At 36.2% G+C, this 12,392-nt stretch overlaps 1 protein-coding gene across 2 annotated transcripts in view; it reads left to right on the forward strand.

Annotated features, from left to right (window-relative positions):
• LOC145668392 (uncharacterized) overlaps positions 1-12,392 on the forward strand; it is a 193,239-nt gene that overhangs the window by 115,115 nt on the left and 65,732 nt on the right. For both annotated transcript variants that reach the window (XM_081736180.1, XM_081736181.1), the window contains exon 2: positions 4,473-8,043. In XM_081736180.1, coding sequence (XP_081592306.1) covers positions 4,473-8,043 — 3,571 coding nt within the window. The remainder of the gene's footprint in view (positions 1-4,472; positions 8,044-12,392) is intronic.

A 12,392-nucleotide genomic window follows, 5' to 3' on the forward strand; every position in this document is an offset into this window, starting at 1 on the left:
TCAATCTAATGTCAAATACTCGCACAGAGACGGCCTAGTAGTGTCAAAAATCACAAAAGCTTCAATTAATATGAGCTCATCCGTGGCTAAGCGGTTAGCTACGCACCTTTGGCGCGAGAGATCTGGGTTCGAATCCCGGCGGGAGCTCACGTGGTTCGGATTCCACGTTAATCAGTAGGTCCCGTCTCATATAGCCTCGCTGCTGAAAGGACGTTAAACTCAAAATCAACTCAACTCAACTTCAATTAATATGACCAACAGGATCGAACACTTGACCTCTTTGTTACAACACGAAAGGCATTTATGTTTACCTTTACTGCGTTTTTTTTTTTTTTAATTCTGACTGACAAAGTTTTCTACCACTTCATTGGGCATTAACCGACATGCCAAATTGGACATACCCTATCAAACTTTTCAGAAGACAATCTGTTTGAAGAGTACTATGCTGATGATTAATAGCATAGAAGCTCCATCTGGTAGCAAGAAGTAATGAAAGAGACCTGATAACACCTCTTCAAAACTCTGCGTAAATGTCTTAGTTAAAGCATCTCACTCATACAGACATTTAATCGCGGTTGGTTGTGACACCTAAGTGTTGTCAAGCACTTCTACTTGTGTGTATGAGAAGTGAAGTTCCTCTCCATCCACACCAGGTATAGTACTTATGTCCAAAATGCACATCACAATCACTAGACTTTTGAAGAAGCACCGACGAACTTCCTTTCCGAGGAGCTTCCGAATTTCCTCTTGACATTGAGTTGTGGCAGGATATTTTGTTTACCTTCTGACGCTTAGAGCACAGACACATTATCGCTGAGATGAAGAAAGCCACTGCATTAAAGGAAGGAAACGTTAGAAGCATCTTGTAGGCTACCACAAACCTCCTACTTGTCGCTAGTATAACATTTGTGTAAACTCAAATATCGACTTTCCAGTTGCTAAGCAATTTTCCTTGACATCTCCCAGACACATTATCCATGGAGTATCAAATCTCAAAAGTAGTTTCCGATTCACAGCTTCCAGAAATCAACGCTAATAAGAATTAGATTACAAACACGAACATGAACGAAGAAAGAAAATAAAAGAGACAAACAGAATTCAACGAAACAAATTACCATCAGTTAAAAATTTTGCCACTGATTAACTTAAACGTGATTTATATTTCAACATACACATTTGCTCTTTTACATAATACAGTGAAACCTATGAATAACGGATACCGGTGGGACATGAAAGATGACCGTTACAGAGAGGTTACACAAATTTAGATTACTTACAGATCGTGTGATAATTGTATGCAATCTTCAGTAAATACATTGGTTGTAAATATAAATACAGGTTAATATCGATATACTTCACTCAGCATTCGAATTATTGGGGAAAGTCCCCTCTGTAAGACACAGGAGAATCGCTGGGGAATATGTTTATATGAGCATGTACTACAGAATATAATTTTCTTCTCATGTACAAGTAATTTTCTTCTCATTTTCTTAATTCACTTATTGACAGTATTAAATGTAACCCAATAACAACATGCAACCATAGCGTATTATTAGACTTTCAAAGTATACTATGCGTAAGCGTCAGAAGTCTTATAGAACTGTTTTTTCCGACTGTCCGTCCATCCATCTGTCGACAGGTATCAGAGCAAAAACGGTAAGAGATATCGAGATGTGGTTTCTTGTAATCGAGTCAGCGTTTCATGAATGGTTTCCATATGCCCCGTTAATCTTATATTCAAATCAGAAATAATTCAAATTAACCATTTCCGTTTTGAGCGTTTATCGCCGTAGAATGAAAACGGTAAAAGATAGCGAGAATCAGTATTTTGCAAACGATTTGGCGTCTCAATTCAAGGTACGTATCCGAACCACTCTATTAAAGCCGAAAGGGGTTTAAATGTACGATTACTTCCGGTTTCAATACTGACTTCCACAGAGCAATAACAGGAAGAGATATCAAGATGCTGTTTATTGCAATCCATTCAGAGTCCCAAGAATAGATTCCATCTCCTCCGTTAGCCTTCTATTCAAACCTGAAGTGGTTCAAATGAGTAATTTCCGGTTTCAACTTTTATCACAAATGAACGAAAACGGCAACAGATAGCTAGAAGTTTTCTTTTTTTAACGATTTAGTGTCGAAGGCAATACAAAAGGCTATCTGCAACACTCTACCAAAATCAGAAGCGCTTCAAATTTACTAATTTCTTCCAGTTTCAATACTGATTTCCATAGAGCAAAGAAACGGTAAGAGATATTGAGATGGTTTTTTTTCATAGGTTTAATTTTCTTCGTTAACCCTCTATTCAAACCAGAAGTGGTTCAAACTAATAATTTCCCGTTTCAACACATCGTCATATCGTACAACGAAAATGCTAATAGATAGCTACCGGCGATTTTCTGCATTCGATTTGGGGTGCTCGTTTGAGCCATTTCAGGTTTGAATAGAAGGCTAAGGCAGAAGATGGAATCTATTCTTGGGACTCTGAATGGATTGCAATAAACAGCATCTTGATATCTCTTACTGTTATTGCTCTGTGGAAGTCAGTATTGAAACCGGAAGTAATCGTAAATTTAAACCACTTTCGGCTTTAATAGAGTGGTTCGGATACGTGCGTTGAATTGAGACGCCAAATCGTTTGCAAAATACTGATTCTCACTCGTGGCGTATTTAGGAGATTTCCGGGCTTAAGCCCCCCCCCCCCGAAATCTTACCTACTATAGTAAAGTATATGAAATATCTTGCAGAATTTTCACATTTTCAGGCAAAGCCCACCCGAAAGTTAGCAAAGCCCCCCCCCGAAACAAAATCGTAAATACGCCACTGTTCTCACTATCTCTTACCGTTTTCGTTCTACGGTGATAAACGCTCAAAAGGGAAATGGTTTTACTTCTGATTTGGATATAAGATTAACGGAGGATATGAATGGGACCTATTCATGGAACGCTCAATCGAATGCAAGAAACCACATCTCGGACAGTTTTTGCACTCATACCTGTCAACAGACGGACGGATCGACAAACGCAACTAATTCACATCACTGGAGTATTTTGTATAGGATACCAAAATCGTGGCGAGAGGACTATAAAAATACAGTGGAGTCCCGCTAATCCGAACTAACTTGGACCGAACCTCGTTCGAATTACGTGATTGTTCGGATTAGCCGGAATAACAGTAAAATCGTAACTTGAAGCAAATGAACGGGTCTATTATGTTATAAACATAGCGTATAGTATTTCAAAACACGTTTTCTGACTACAGTATATGTACTGTACTGGAAAAATGTTTAAAATGTTGGAAAAACTTGATGCCTTTATTATTCCACGTACAGTACGTACAGTAGTTACAAATCTTTTCGTTACGGGTATTATTATCTTTGTGTAGTTCGCTCTGCCTGTTGTCTATGAAAACATGCACCCACCCATTTTCATAATTTTAGTTATTAATTTCCTAAAACTGCGTATTTTTGCCACAAATTATAAAATAAAATATTTTTTTCCCTCCCGAACCTGTTCGGATTACCGGTACTCCAATGTATAAGCATTTTTGGAATTTTATTGTGCAACCCATACAACTTTAAAAAAAAATGAATACATTATTTCATTTGAGAAAAAAGTGTGATACGTTAGAGAAAATATCATGATTTTATGCAGCTGGGGATTCGATACAATTAATTTGCACGTTCATCTCTATTAAAGAATGTTATTTTGGACATAACTTTTAAAAATAAGATTATTTTTATATAAAGGAAAATGTATGGATGCTTCCTTTTTATTACAAATGTTGTCTGATATGTATTTTAGCGTGCATATTTGTTACAGATACGTATTTAGTACAGGAAGATGGACTATATCGTGCTTATTAGTTATTACTAAGTTATTTATTCATAGCACTTATATATTTTTGGATATGATTCTTCATTTACTAGCAGCTAATTTCTTGTGTATAGTTTTATTCTAATTCTGACATTTAATTCTATCATAACGTACATGAATTTTAATGTTCTACCTTTTATACGCTACGTGGGAGATTTGTCACTGTTCCCAGACAAGCATTGAAGTTGTTGTTTTAATCTCGTATATTAACAAAAGCAATGTTATAATTGCAATATACTATACCAGGGCAGAAGAAAATTACATATATAATCTACTATAAATAGCACGAAATTTTGCCAACAATTTGTGCGTTTTCATGTTTGCTTGCTTACTTGTTTGTGTTCTTTAGAACCCATTATGAAAACTTATCCTGTCAATCTTAAAAGCAATTTTAGAAAGAAAAAATAAATTTATTTCCTATAAATTAAAGAATGTAAGGAAGCATTAGAATTGCATTTTCTACATTTTTATTTATTTTATGTGTAACTATACTAATCATCATCATGTAAAGAAAAAGACTAGCACACTTACTTAGATTTAAAGACATTTAAATAAAGAGTTTTTCATTGTAGTAATTTAAGTTTTCTTCTCTTACAGGGCAAGGAGCATTTCTTTCCAATTCTCATCCTTTCCTGTCTGGATATCAACAACAATTTCCTGGCTTCAGTCCACTTATTCAGTCTCAGGTGCCTCAAAATCAATTCAGACCACAACATATAAGTCAAACACCTGTTTTATCACTGCCGCAAGAGTCGTCTGCATCTTTTATCCCATACCAGACAATTCCTCAGCAAAATCACCAACAGTCGAGGCCACAGTTTTCTTCACCTCAACAATCAAACCAGTTTCTTTTGCCACAAACTCAACTACAGCCTCCTCAACCCCCGAGAATTGACCAGTCATCTCCAACTAGACAACCGTCATTAAGCTTTAGGCCAATAACTCCGAGTCCAACGTCCTTTGAAGTAGATTTACGTGGTTCAGAGCTTCCATCTCAGCATCAACAAAGTATTCCACAATTTAATTCTCAGGTACAACCATCTTTTAGATTACAAGATTTTCAACAACCACAGTTTTCTGGCCAGCAACAGCAAAGGCAACGTGTGAGACCAAGACCACGCCCTCAGCAAGGTGTTCCATTTTTACCCACACCACAGCCGCAGCCTTTTGCGCGTCCAGAAGATCCACGTCAATCAGAGTTCAGTTTTCCCCCACCTGAAGCACCAAGATCTTCAGCAGAATTTAATTTTAGACCCATTTCAAACTCTAACCAACATCGACCCATTAAATTCCCTGATTTAGAAGAACACCGTCCAGGAGTGCATCGACAAGAAGTTCCAGTAACAAGAGGTCCTTCACGACAGCAAACGTTTCCCAGTTTTGTACCGAAGAGCATTGAGTTAGAGTCCTTCCCAGAATTAAAACCACCCGCAGATGATGATATAAGCCTGAACACATACGTTGATCAGCATTTGGAAGGTGACAATTTAGAGCCTGATGGGCGGATAGATTTGCAGCAAAATGAAAAGCAATTGCAAGTTACTACCGAAGATCCAGAAACAGCTTCTAAAAATAGAAACAGAAAATATGAAGCCGCTCTTAGAAGGAAACCTGGAACTCGTCCTCAACCAGGTTCCCGAAGTAATTCCCTGTCATCTAAAGGTAGACAACACTCAAGCAATCTAGAAAGTACTGTCGGGAGAAGCGTGCAAGCAAGCAAATCACGACCTACTGGACCCAACGATTCTGTCAGGAATACTGATGGTAAAAGTGGGGTTATTATAACGGACAATCCAACCCAACGACGAAGAAATCGGTACAAACCTAAAATAGAGAATAGAACTACAGCTCCAGGCGAATCATCTGAAAGTAGTAATAATAGAACTACTCCACGGTTCAGAACTCGCTACACCACACAAAGATCGACTTTCGGCCCTGACAATGTTCCTTCTAAAGTACGACAATACACTCCTTTACCTCCTAGACTTAAACACCAGTTTATTCCAAGGCGCTTGACAACACCTGAACCAAGTCCGTCATCGTCAGAAGAATCTCTGGCAAATGAAGATTTAACGGAAGAAGATGGACCTGTTAACCATCAAGGTTCTGAAGAAGAGCAAGAGGAAGCTGAAGAAGGTGAACACACTGAAAACATTGACTCTAGCACAGAAAATTTAGACTATCGCGACATAAATCCATCAGAAATATTGGATCAGAAACAGAAGAGGATAAATCTGGTACCAGTAGCTCATAAACCTTCCAATAGTGAAGAAACTACTGTGAACGACTTTTCTGATTTTGAAGATTCGACCACAGAGAGCGAAGAAGACAGAAAGGATTATACTAATCTTGACGAAGATACTACAGGTCACAGTCGTGCTTCAGAATCGGAAAAGAATGAAGATAGCAGAGAAATCGGTCATTCTGTTACAAATGTCAAACAAGGGAAAAGCAACGAATCCTCCTCTTCAACATTTGATATAATTACAATGAAACCACAACAAGTACTTGTGAAAGATGATAATTTTAGAGGGTTTGTAGATAGTGTTTTGATTGATGCAACTGAAACTCCTGCAGCAATCAATTCTGTAGATGATACTACTGAAGAGACTGAGACAGGTGTATCAGTATCAGTACATACTGTCGTATCAGTAAACAAACAAAGTGTTACGTCACCAATACCTCGTTTTCCCAAAGCGGATGAAGAAACAACTGTTTCTCCAGATGTAGTAATATCAGTTGCTACTACTAGAAGCGTGAGTGCTGCTGATTCTTCCCAAAGCCAATTAGATGCGCCTAAGGAGGAAGAAACAATTACTGAAAATCCAGATGTTATTAAAACAGAAGAAAAGCCTTTGACACCAAGAATTGTTGTTACGAATTCAACAGAAAGTTGGGTAGTAGTAGCTAGTGTTCAAACAAGTCGTAGTGTTTCGGGAGGAAGAATTATACCCCCGATATACAGTCTCAGTAAAAACCAAGATTCGCAGGAAGAAAATGGAAAGGAAGAATTCAAAGATATTCTTGTGCCACTAAACACGGAAAGTCCTTCGTCTGCATCTACAGAAAGCATTATTGATAAACTAGACAGAGTTCAATCTGAACTATCCAGTGGTATTTTAACAAACGGTTTCCGAAGCGATGGTAGCAAATTGAAACTGCAGCTTATCACTGAGGACAAAACAGCTGATGAGAACATAAACCAAGAATCACCATCGCTTCCTACAAATACTACAACATCCACAACTACAACTACTACCACAACGGAAAGGAATCGTCCTGCTCCATCATTTGTTCGAAAGTTTTCTCCTTCTTCGAGTCGTTCAACATCGAAGCCAAGGAAAATTTCTTCACTGTTAGAAAATATTGAATTTGATGACCTTTCTGGTTTGCTTCCACAGGGTTTCAAGTTTAGACCAAGTAATAGAAGAACAACTACTAGTACAACCACCACAACAACAACTACTACTACTGCAGCACCTTCTACCTCAATATCGCTGAGTGGGATTACAGTTGTTGATGATATTAGTAAATTATTACCACCAGGATTTAAACTAAATAGTACCACGAGTAACTCGGATAATTCTTCTAATTCTGACGCAAAACGCATCCTTAGTAAGATTAAATTTGAAGATGTTAGTGCTCTGTTACCTCCTGGATTTAAACCAGAAGCAAGCCATATAACTTCAACAACAACCACCACGGAAAAACCTCTTGGTGGAATTTTTAAAGCTGTTAAATTTGAGGATGTATCTGCATTTTTGCCTCCAGGCTTTAAGTTGCCCAGTAGTGAAGGTACCACTAGTTCCACTGCAGCTACTACTTCACCCACAACAGCCAAGCCAAAAGGAGTAGATTCTCTTATCAGTAAGCTAAAATTTGATGATATTTCTTTGACTGGTTTATTACCTGCTGGATACAAACCACCTTCCTCTAATTCAGACAACAGTAGCGATGTAAAGACTGTTGATATTAGTTCCTTACTTCCCCCTGGTTACACACTTTCAAGTACAGAAGCCCCTGCGGCCTCCACAACGAAATCCTTCAAAGTAGTGTTCCCAACTAGACCTGATCGTAGAAAAACAACAAGACCTACAACGCCGAAAGCACCGTCCATTCAAGGCCCACCACCTACCAAGATATCTATTCAAAAAGGATGGCCAACTAGGTAAGTTTCTAGGTGATTTCTTTTTTAATTTATGTGTTAGCTTTAAAGCGTATTATAGTGAATCTTCTTATACTATGTAGTGCTTTGTATAGAAACACATTATAGGAAATTTGCTTCATGACCTAGACCGGGAGTGCTCAACCAATGACAGTGGCACGCGCAAAGATGCCGCATGCATTTTACAGTGTTTGTAAAATTCACTGTTATTGCTGAGCAGAACTATTCAATGTAAGATGTCAAAATAAAATATCTTTACCTAATAAAAACAATGGAAGATATTTTTAAAAAAAAAAAAACGAAAGACAATTTATTTTTTGCCCTCGTATTGGAAGTAAGCACGGAGGTCTGGAAAATTGTGCAGAAATAATTAGAATGACGCGCATTCATGACTTTCCATATGGAAAAGTGACATATAGCATGCTGCGAGTTGTCACTTCCGATCTAGAACAAAGAGTGACTAAATTATTTCATTTGGAGCTCGCATCGGGGCAAATGCTAAAATCCTGGGCCAAATAACACTGTATAAAACTAATGTAAAGCTACAATTTGTGACCGCGTCACAGTGGGAAAGCACCAGCTGCTTTTAATCAGCGCTAAAATATGAAGATTGTTTGTTTATTAAGAATAACTATCATCTGTTTAATAAGTAATTTTTAAATTTCCGAGTCGGTAAAAGATAAGTGTTTTCTGAATAATATAAAAATATAACTTTTCAAAAGTAGAATACTTTAAAGTGAGTACTTAATATAAAATAAGCATAATATTGTTTATGGGGATTCTAAAATGGGAAGTTTTAAATCCCCATTGTGCTGAAAGATTCTAATACTTGTTATAATTAGTATAGATTTATAATCCGAAAAGAAAATTAACTGTGTCATCTCTAGACATATTACATATACAAAGTCGTGAGTACTGTTATTGTGTAGATTTTTGATAAACGAGTAAAGTTCAAACATTTCCTTGTTCATAATTATTTAGTAATATTTTTCATTAGCATAGAGAGTATATAATTTATTACCTTGTTTCATGTGTTAATTGAACTAGCAACGTATAATTTTAATATTAACTTTCATTTCTATTGTAAAAAGTTATGGTTACACAGATCATCCTTTAAAAAAAAATGACCTATGAATCACTGTCAAAAGAAAGTGAAACTTTTCTCTTGAAAGAAGTCTTTTGTTTCGTAATCATTAAACATGTCTCGTCGTAACAAGTTCCCAATTATTATATATACTATATGTATGTATTTTTGAATGTAGCCTATTTGTAAGTTTTAGGCTGTGGCTTTTGGAATATCTGAACTGTTAAAGCAGTAAATTTTACAAGTAATTTCATTGTACTAGGTAGTTCGTAATTCGATTTTCACATAATTTTCTTAATCTTTTTTGCACTTTAGTTGGTGAAGGAAAGTACATGGTTTCTCAGTTTATACTAGCTTTCCAACAGCGCCAAAACTTAGATTTTTTCTAGGGGGGTGAAGCATTAATACGCGTATTTGGACACCCTAGAAAAGTTGTTTTTCTGATTTTTGGGTCCCCTCTTTCCATCTTTCTCTTACTCTTTATGCCCCCCTCCGAGCCTGTGAGCCCTCCCGCACGGCAAGGTCTGCGGGACCGTTAGTTACGCCCCTGGACCCGTTTCATATATGACAACTTAATTTAGGGGACAATATTGACAAATCTCAAAGCCATACTAGTAAATATTATTTCTAGGGCCCTCAATAGTAGACATTTTTTGCTGAAACGGGCCCACGACTAATTTTTGTTTTACTGGCCTTTTTGTGTGTTGTTTTGTTGTGTAATGTACTGAACCTGTTTGATGCTTCATTTATAATTTCATGTTCGTATTGTATATGGAGTAAGAAAATTTTGTCTTAAAACGAGCCCCCCTTGAACGGTAGGGAACTTCCTGGGGAGGCAGTTGCCCCCCTATCCCCACAAGTTACGGCCCTGCTCTCCAAACTGAATATTACCCTTCGAATTGTTCACTAGAGTTCGATAATATTGAGTATACTTAATAAGAACAACTTTTTAACTGGTAGTTATTTGGGTGTTATCAAATTTCCCGTCAAACTATGGCATCCAATATTATAAGTGGGACCTAATTGAAATGTCATTTGTATAATCAAAATTTTAAGATATAATGTTTTCAAAAGAATTATGGACTATCAAACCAAAGTTTGACTTTCATTTGTCGTGCTAGTTTTATTTTTACTACAGGATTACACTGTTTAATTGTAAATGTCGTTTAAAAAAAATAATCAAGTGTATTCGTTATTTAGATTTAATTCTAGTTTTCCTAAAAAAAGGATTTTCTAACATTCTACGTATAAAAAAGAAAAAAAAGCAAGAGACTACTGTATATGATGCGATCAGTGAACAAAGGAATACACATATTTCATCTTTAATATTTCTGTCTGAAGCTCCTTTCAGAGCTTAAAAGATTTGTCTTCAAATATCCTAAACTCTTATACTGAAAAAAAAGAAAGAAAAAACTTTTCTATGTATTTAAGCATACCGTTCAAACTTTCTATCTCTTTTTCTAACGACTTTGGTAACTGAACCTGATTCACTTGTGTTTTGAACGCTTCAAATAAATGGAAAAGTTTTTCAATAATAATAATAATAATAATAATAATAATAATAATAATAATAATAATAATAATAATAATAATAATAATAATAATAAAGACTTAATAGATTTATACATTTCGTGACCTCTACATTATCAAAACGTGGCATATGAATATTTAATCATAGGTGCAGATGCAGGCCATGACGTTCAGCATATCGAAACGATTTATGGATTATACTTATATATGTTTACCCTCTGGTGTTTTCGTATTTTTCCCTCGTACACTACTATTCCTACGTAAGATAGACTGAACACAATCTGAGCACTACTTCAACTACATACTCCTGTCATACTGAACTCACATATTTGTTAGCTATGCTCTGGCTAAACTCATTCTTATATTACGTTCGTATATCCATGACTTATTTTTAAGCGTCTGTTCGTCGACTAGTGGCTAATTAGCGTAATTTCTGTGCACGTGGTCACGAGTTCGATTTCTGGTAAAGGTAGTTATCTCGAATAAGAGTCAGAGTGGTCCGAATTCCACTTTAAACAGAAGTGGAATAGTATAGTATTCTATATGGAATAGTATAGTCTCATATAGTTTTGGTGTTGAAAAGGAACGTTATACTCTAATCAACTAACCGACAACTAAACAAACATTATATTATTCATTTGTCTTGTTAAGTTGCTTGCTCAAGTAAAATATTTTTACTGTTTCATTTAATTGCCTTTCCCGAATTCTCAACATCTGCTTACATTCAACATCCAACAATTAACAAGGGAAGCTATCCAACTCTTCGACGAGTATCGCATTGGAACTTGCACAAGCGGAAGGACATGTTGAAAGGTGGAAACATGCTTACTCTGACGATTCGCAACGTCGTAGAACAGGAAGTATAACGATTTTTCCCCATAGCCCCTGAAAGTTATGTACTCTGGTCATACATGCCTTGGATGGGATATGAATCTAAATACACTTTAACTAGTTTTTTCACGAAGACAAATGTTGCAAACTCAAGATAATAACAGTCGGCGGTGATTGTGATCTCCGGTGTGTTATTGATGCGAATCGGTGTCAAATGGAACACGATACGCTATAGTAAGATCCAAACGAACACGTTTACCCGGTGGAGAAAAGGGACATGCTGAAACCACAATGCAAGAATTGCTTTCTAAGATATTATTACCATTATTATTATTATTATTATTATTATTATTATTATTATTATTATTATTATTATTATTATTATATTAATAGTAGTAGAAGTAGTAGTAGTGTGACTGGCATTATTAATATTAGTATTATGATGAGTACTACAGAGTAAATTTTCTTCTCATTTTCTTAATTCATTTATTGACAGTATTAAATGTAATCCAATAACAACATGCAACCTTAGCGTTATTAGACTTTCAACGTATTCTATGCATAAGCGTGGGAAGTCTTATAGAACTGTTTTGTCCGACTGTCCGTCCATCCATCTGTCGACAGGTATCAGAGCAAAAACGGTAAGAGATATCGAGATGTGGTTTCTTGTAATCGATTCAGCGTTCCATGAATGGCTTCCATATGCTTCGTTAATCTTATATCCAAATCAGAAATAATTCAAATTAACCATTTCCGTTTTGAGCGTTTATCGCCGTAGAATGAAAACTGTAAAAGATAGCGAGAATCAGTATTTTGCAAACGATTTGGCGTCTCAAATCAACGTACATATGCGAACCACTCTATCAAAGTCGAAGGTGTTTAAATGTAGATTACTTCCGGTTTCAAT

The sequence above is a fragment of the Thermobia domestica genome, chromosome 13 (genome assembly GCF_964235325.1).
Source record: "Thermobia domestica chromosome 13, izTheDome1.hap1.1, whole genome shotgun sequence".
In the NCBI taxonomy this organism is placed as follows: domain Eukaryota; kingdom Metazoa; phylum Arthropoda; class Insecta; order Zygentoma; family Lepismatidae; genus Thermobia; species Thermobia domestica.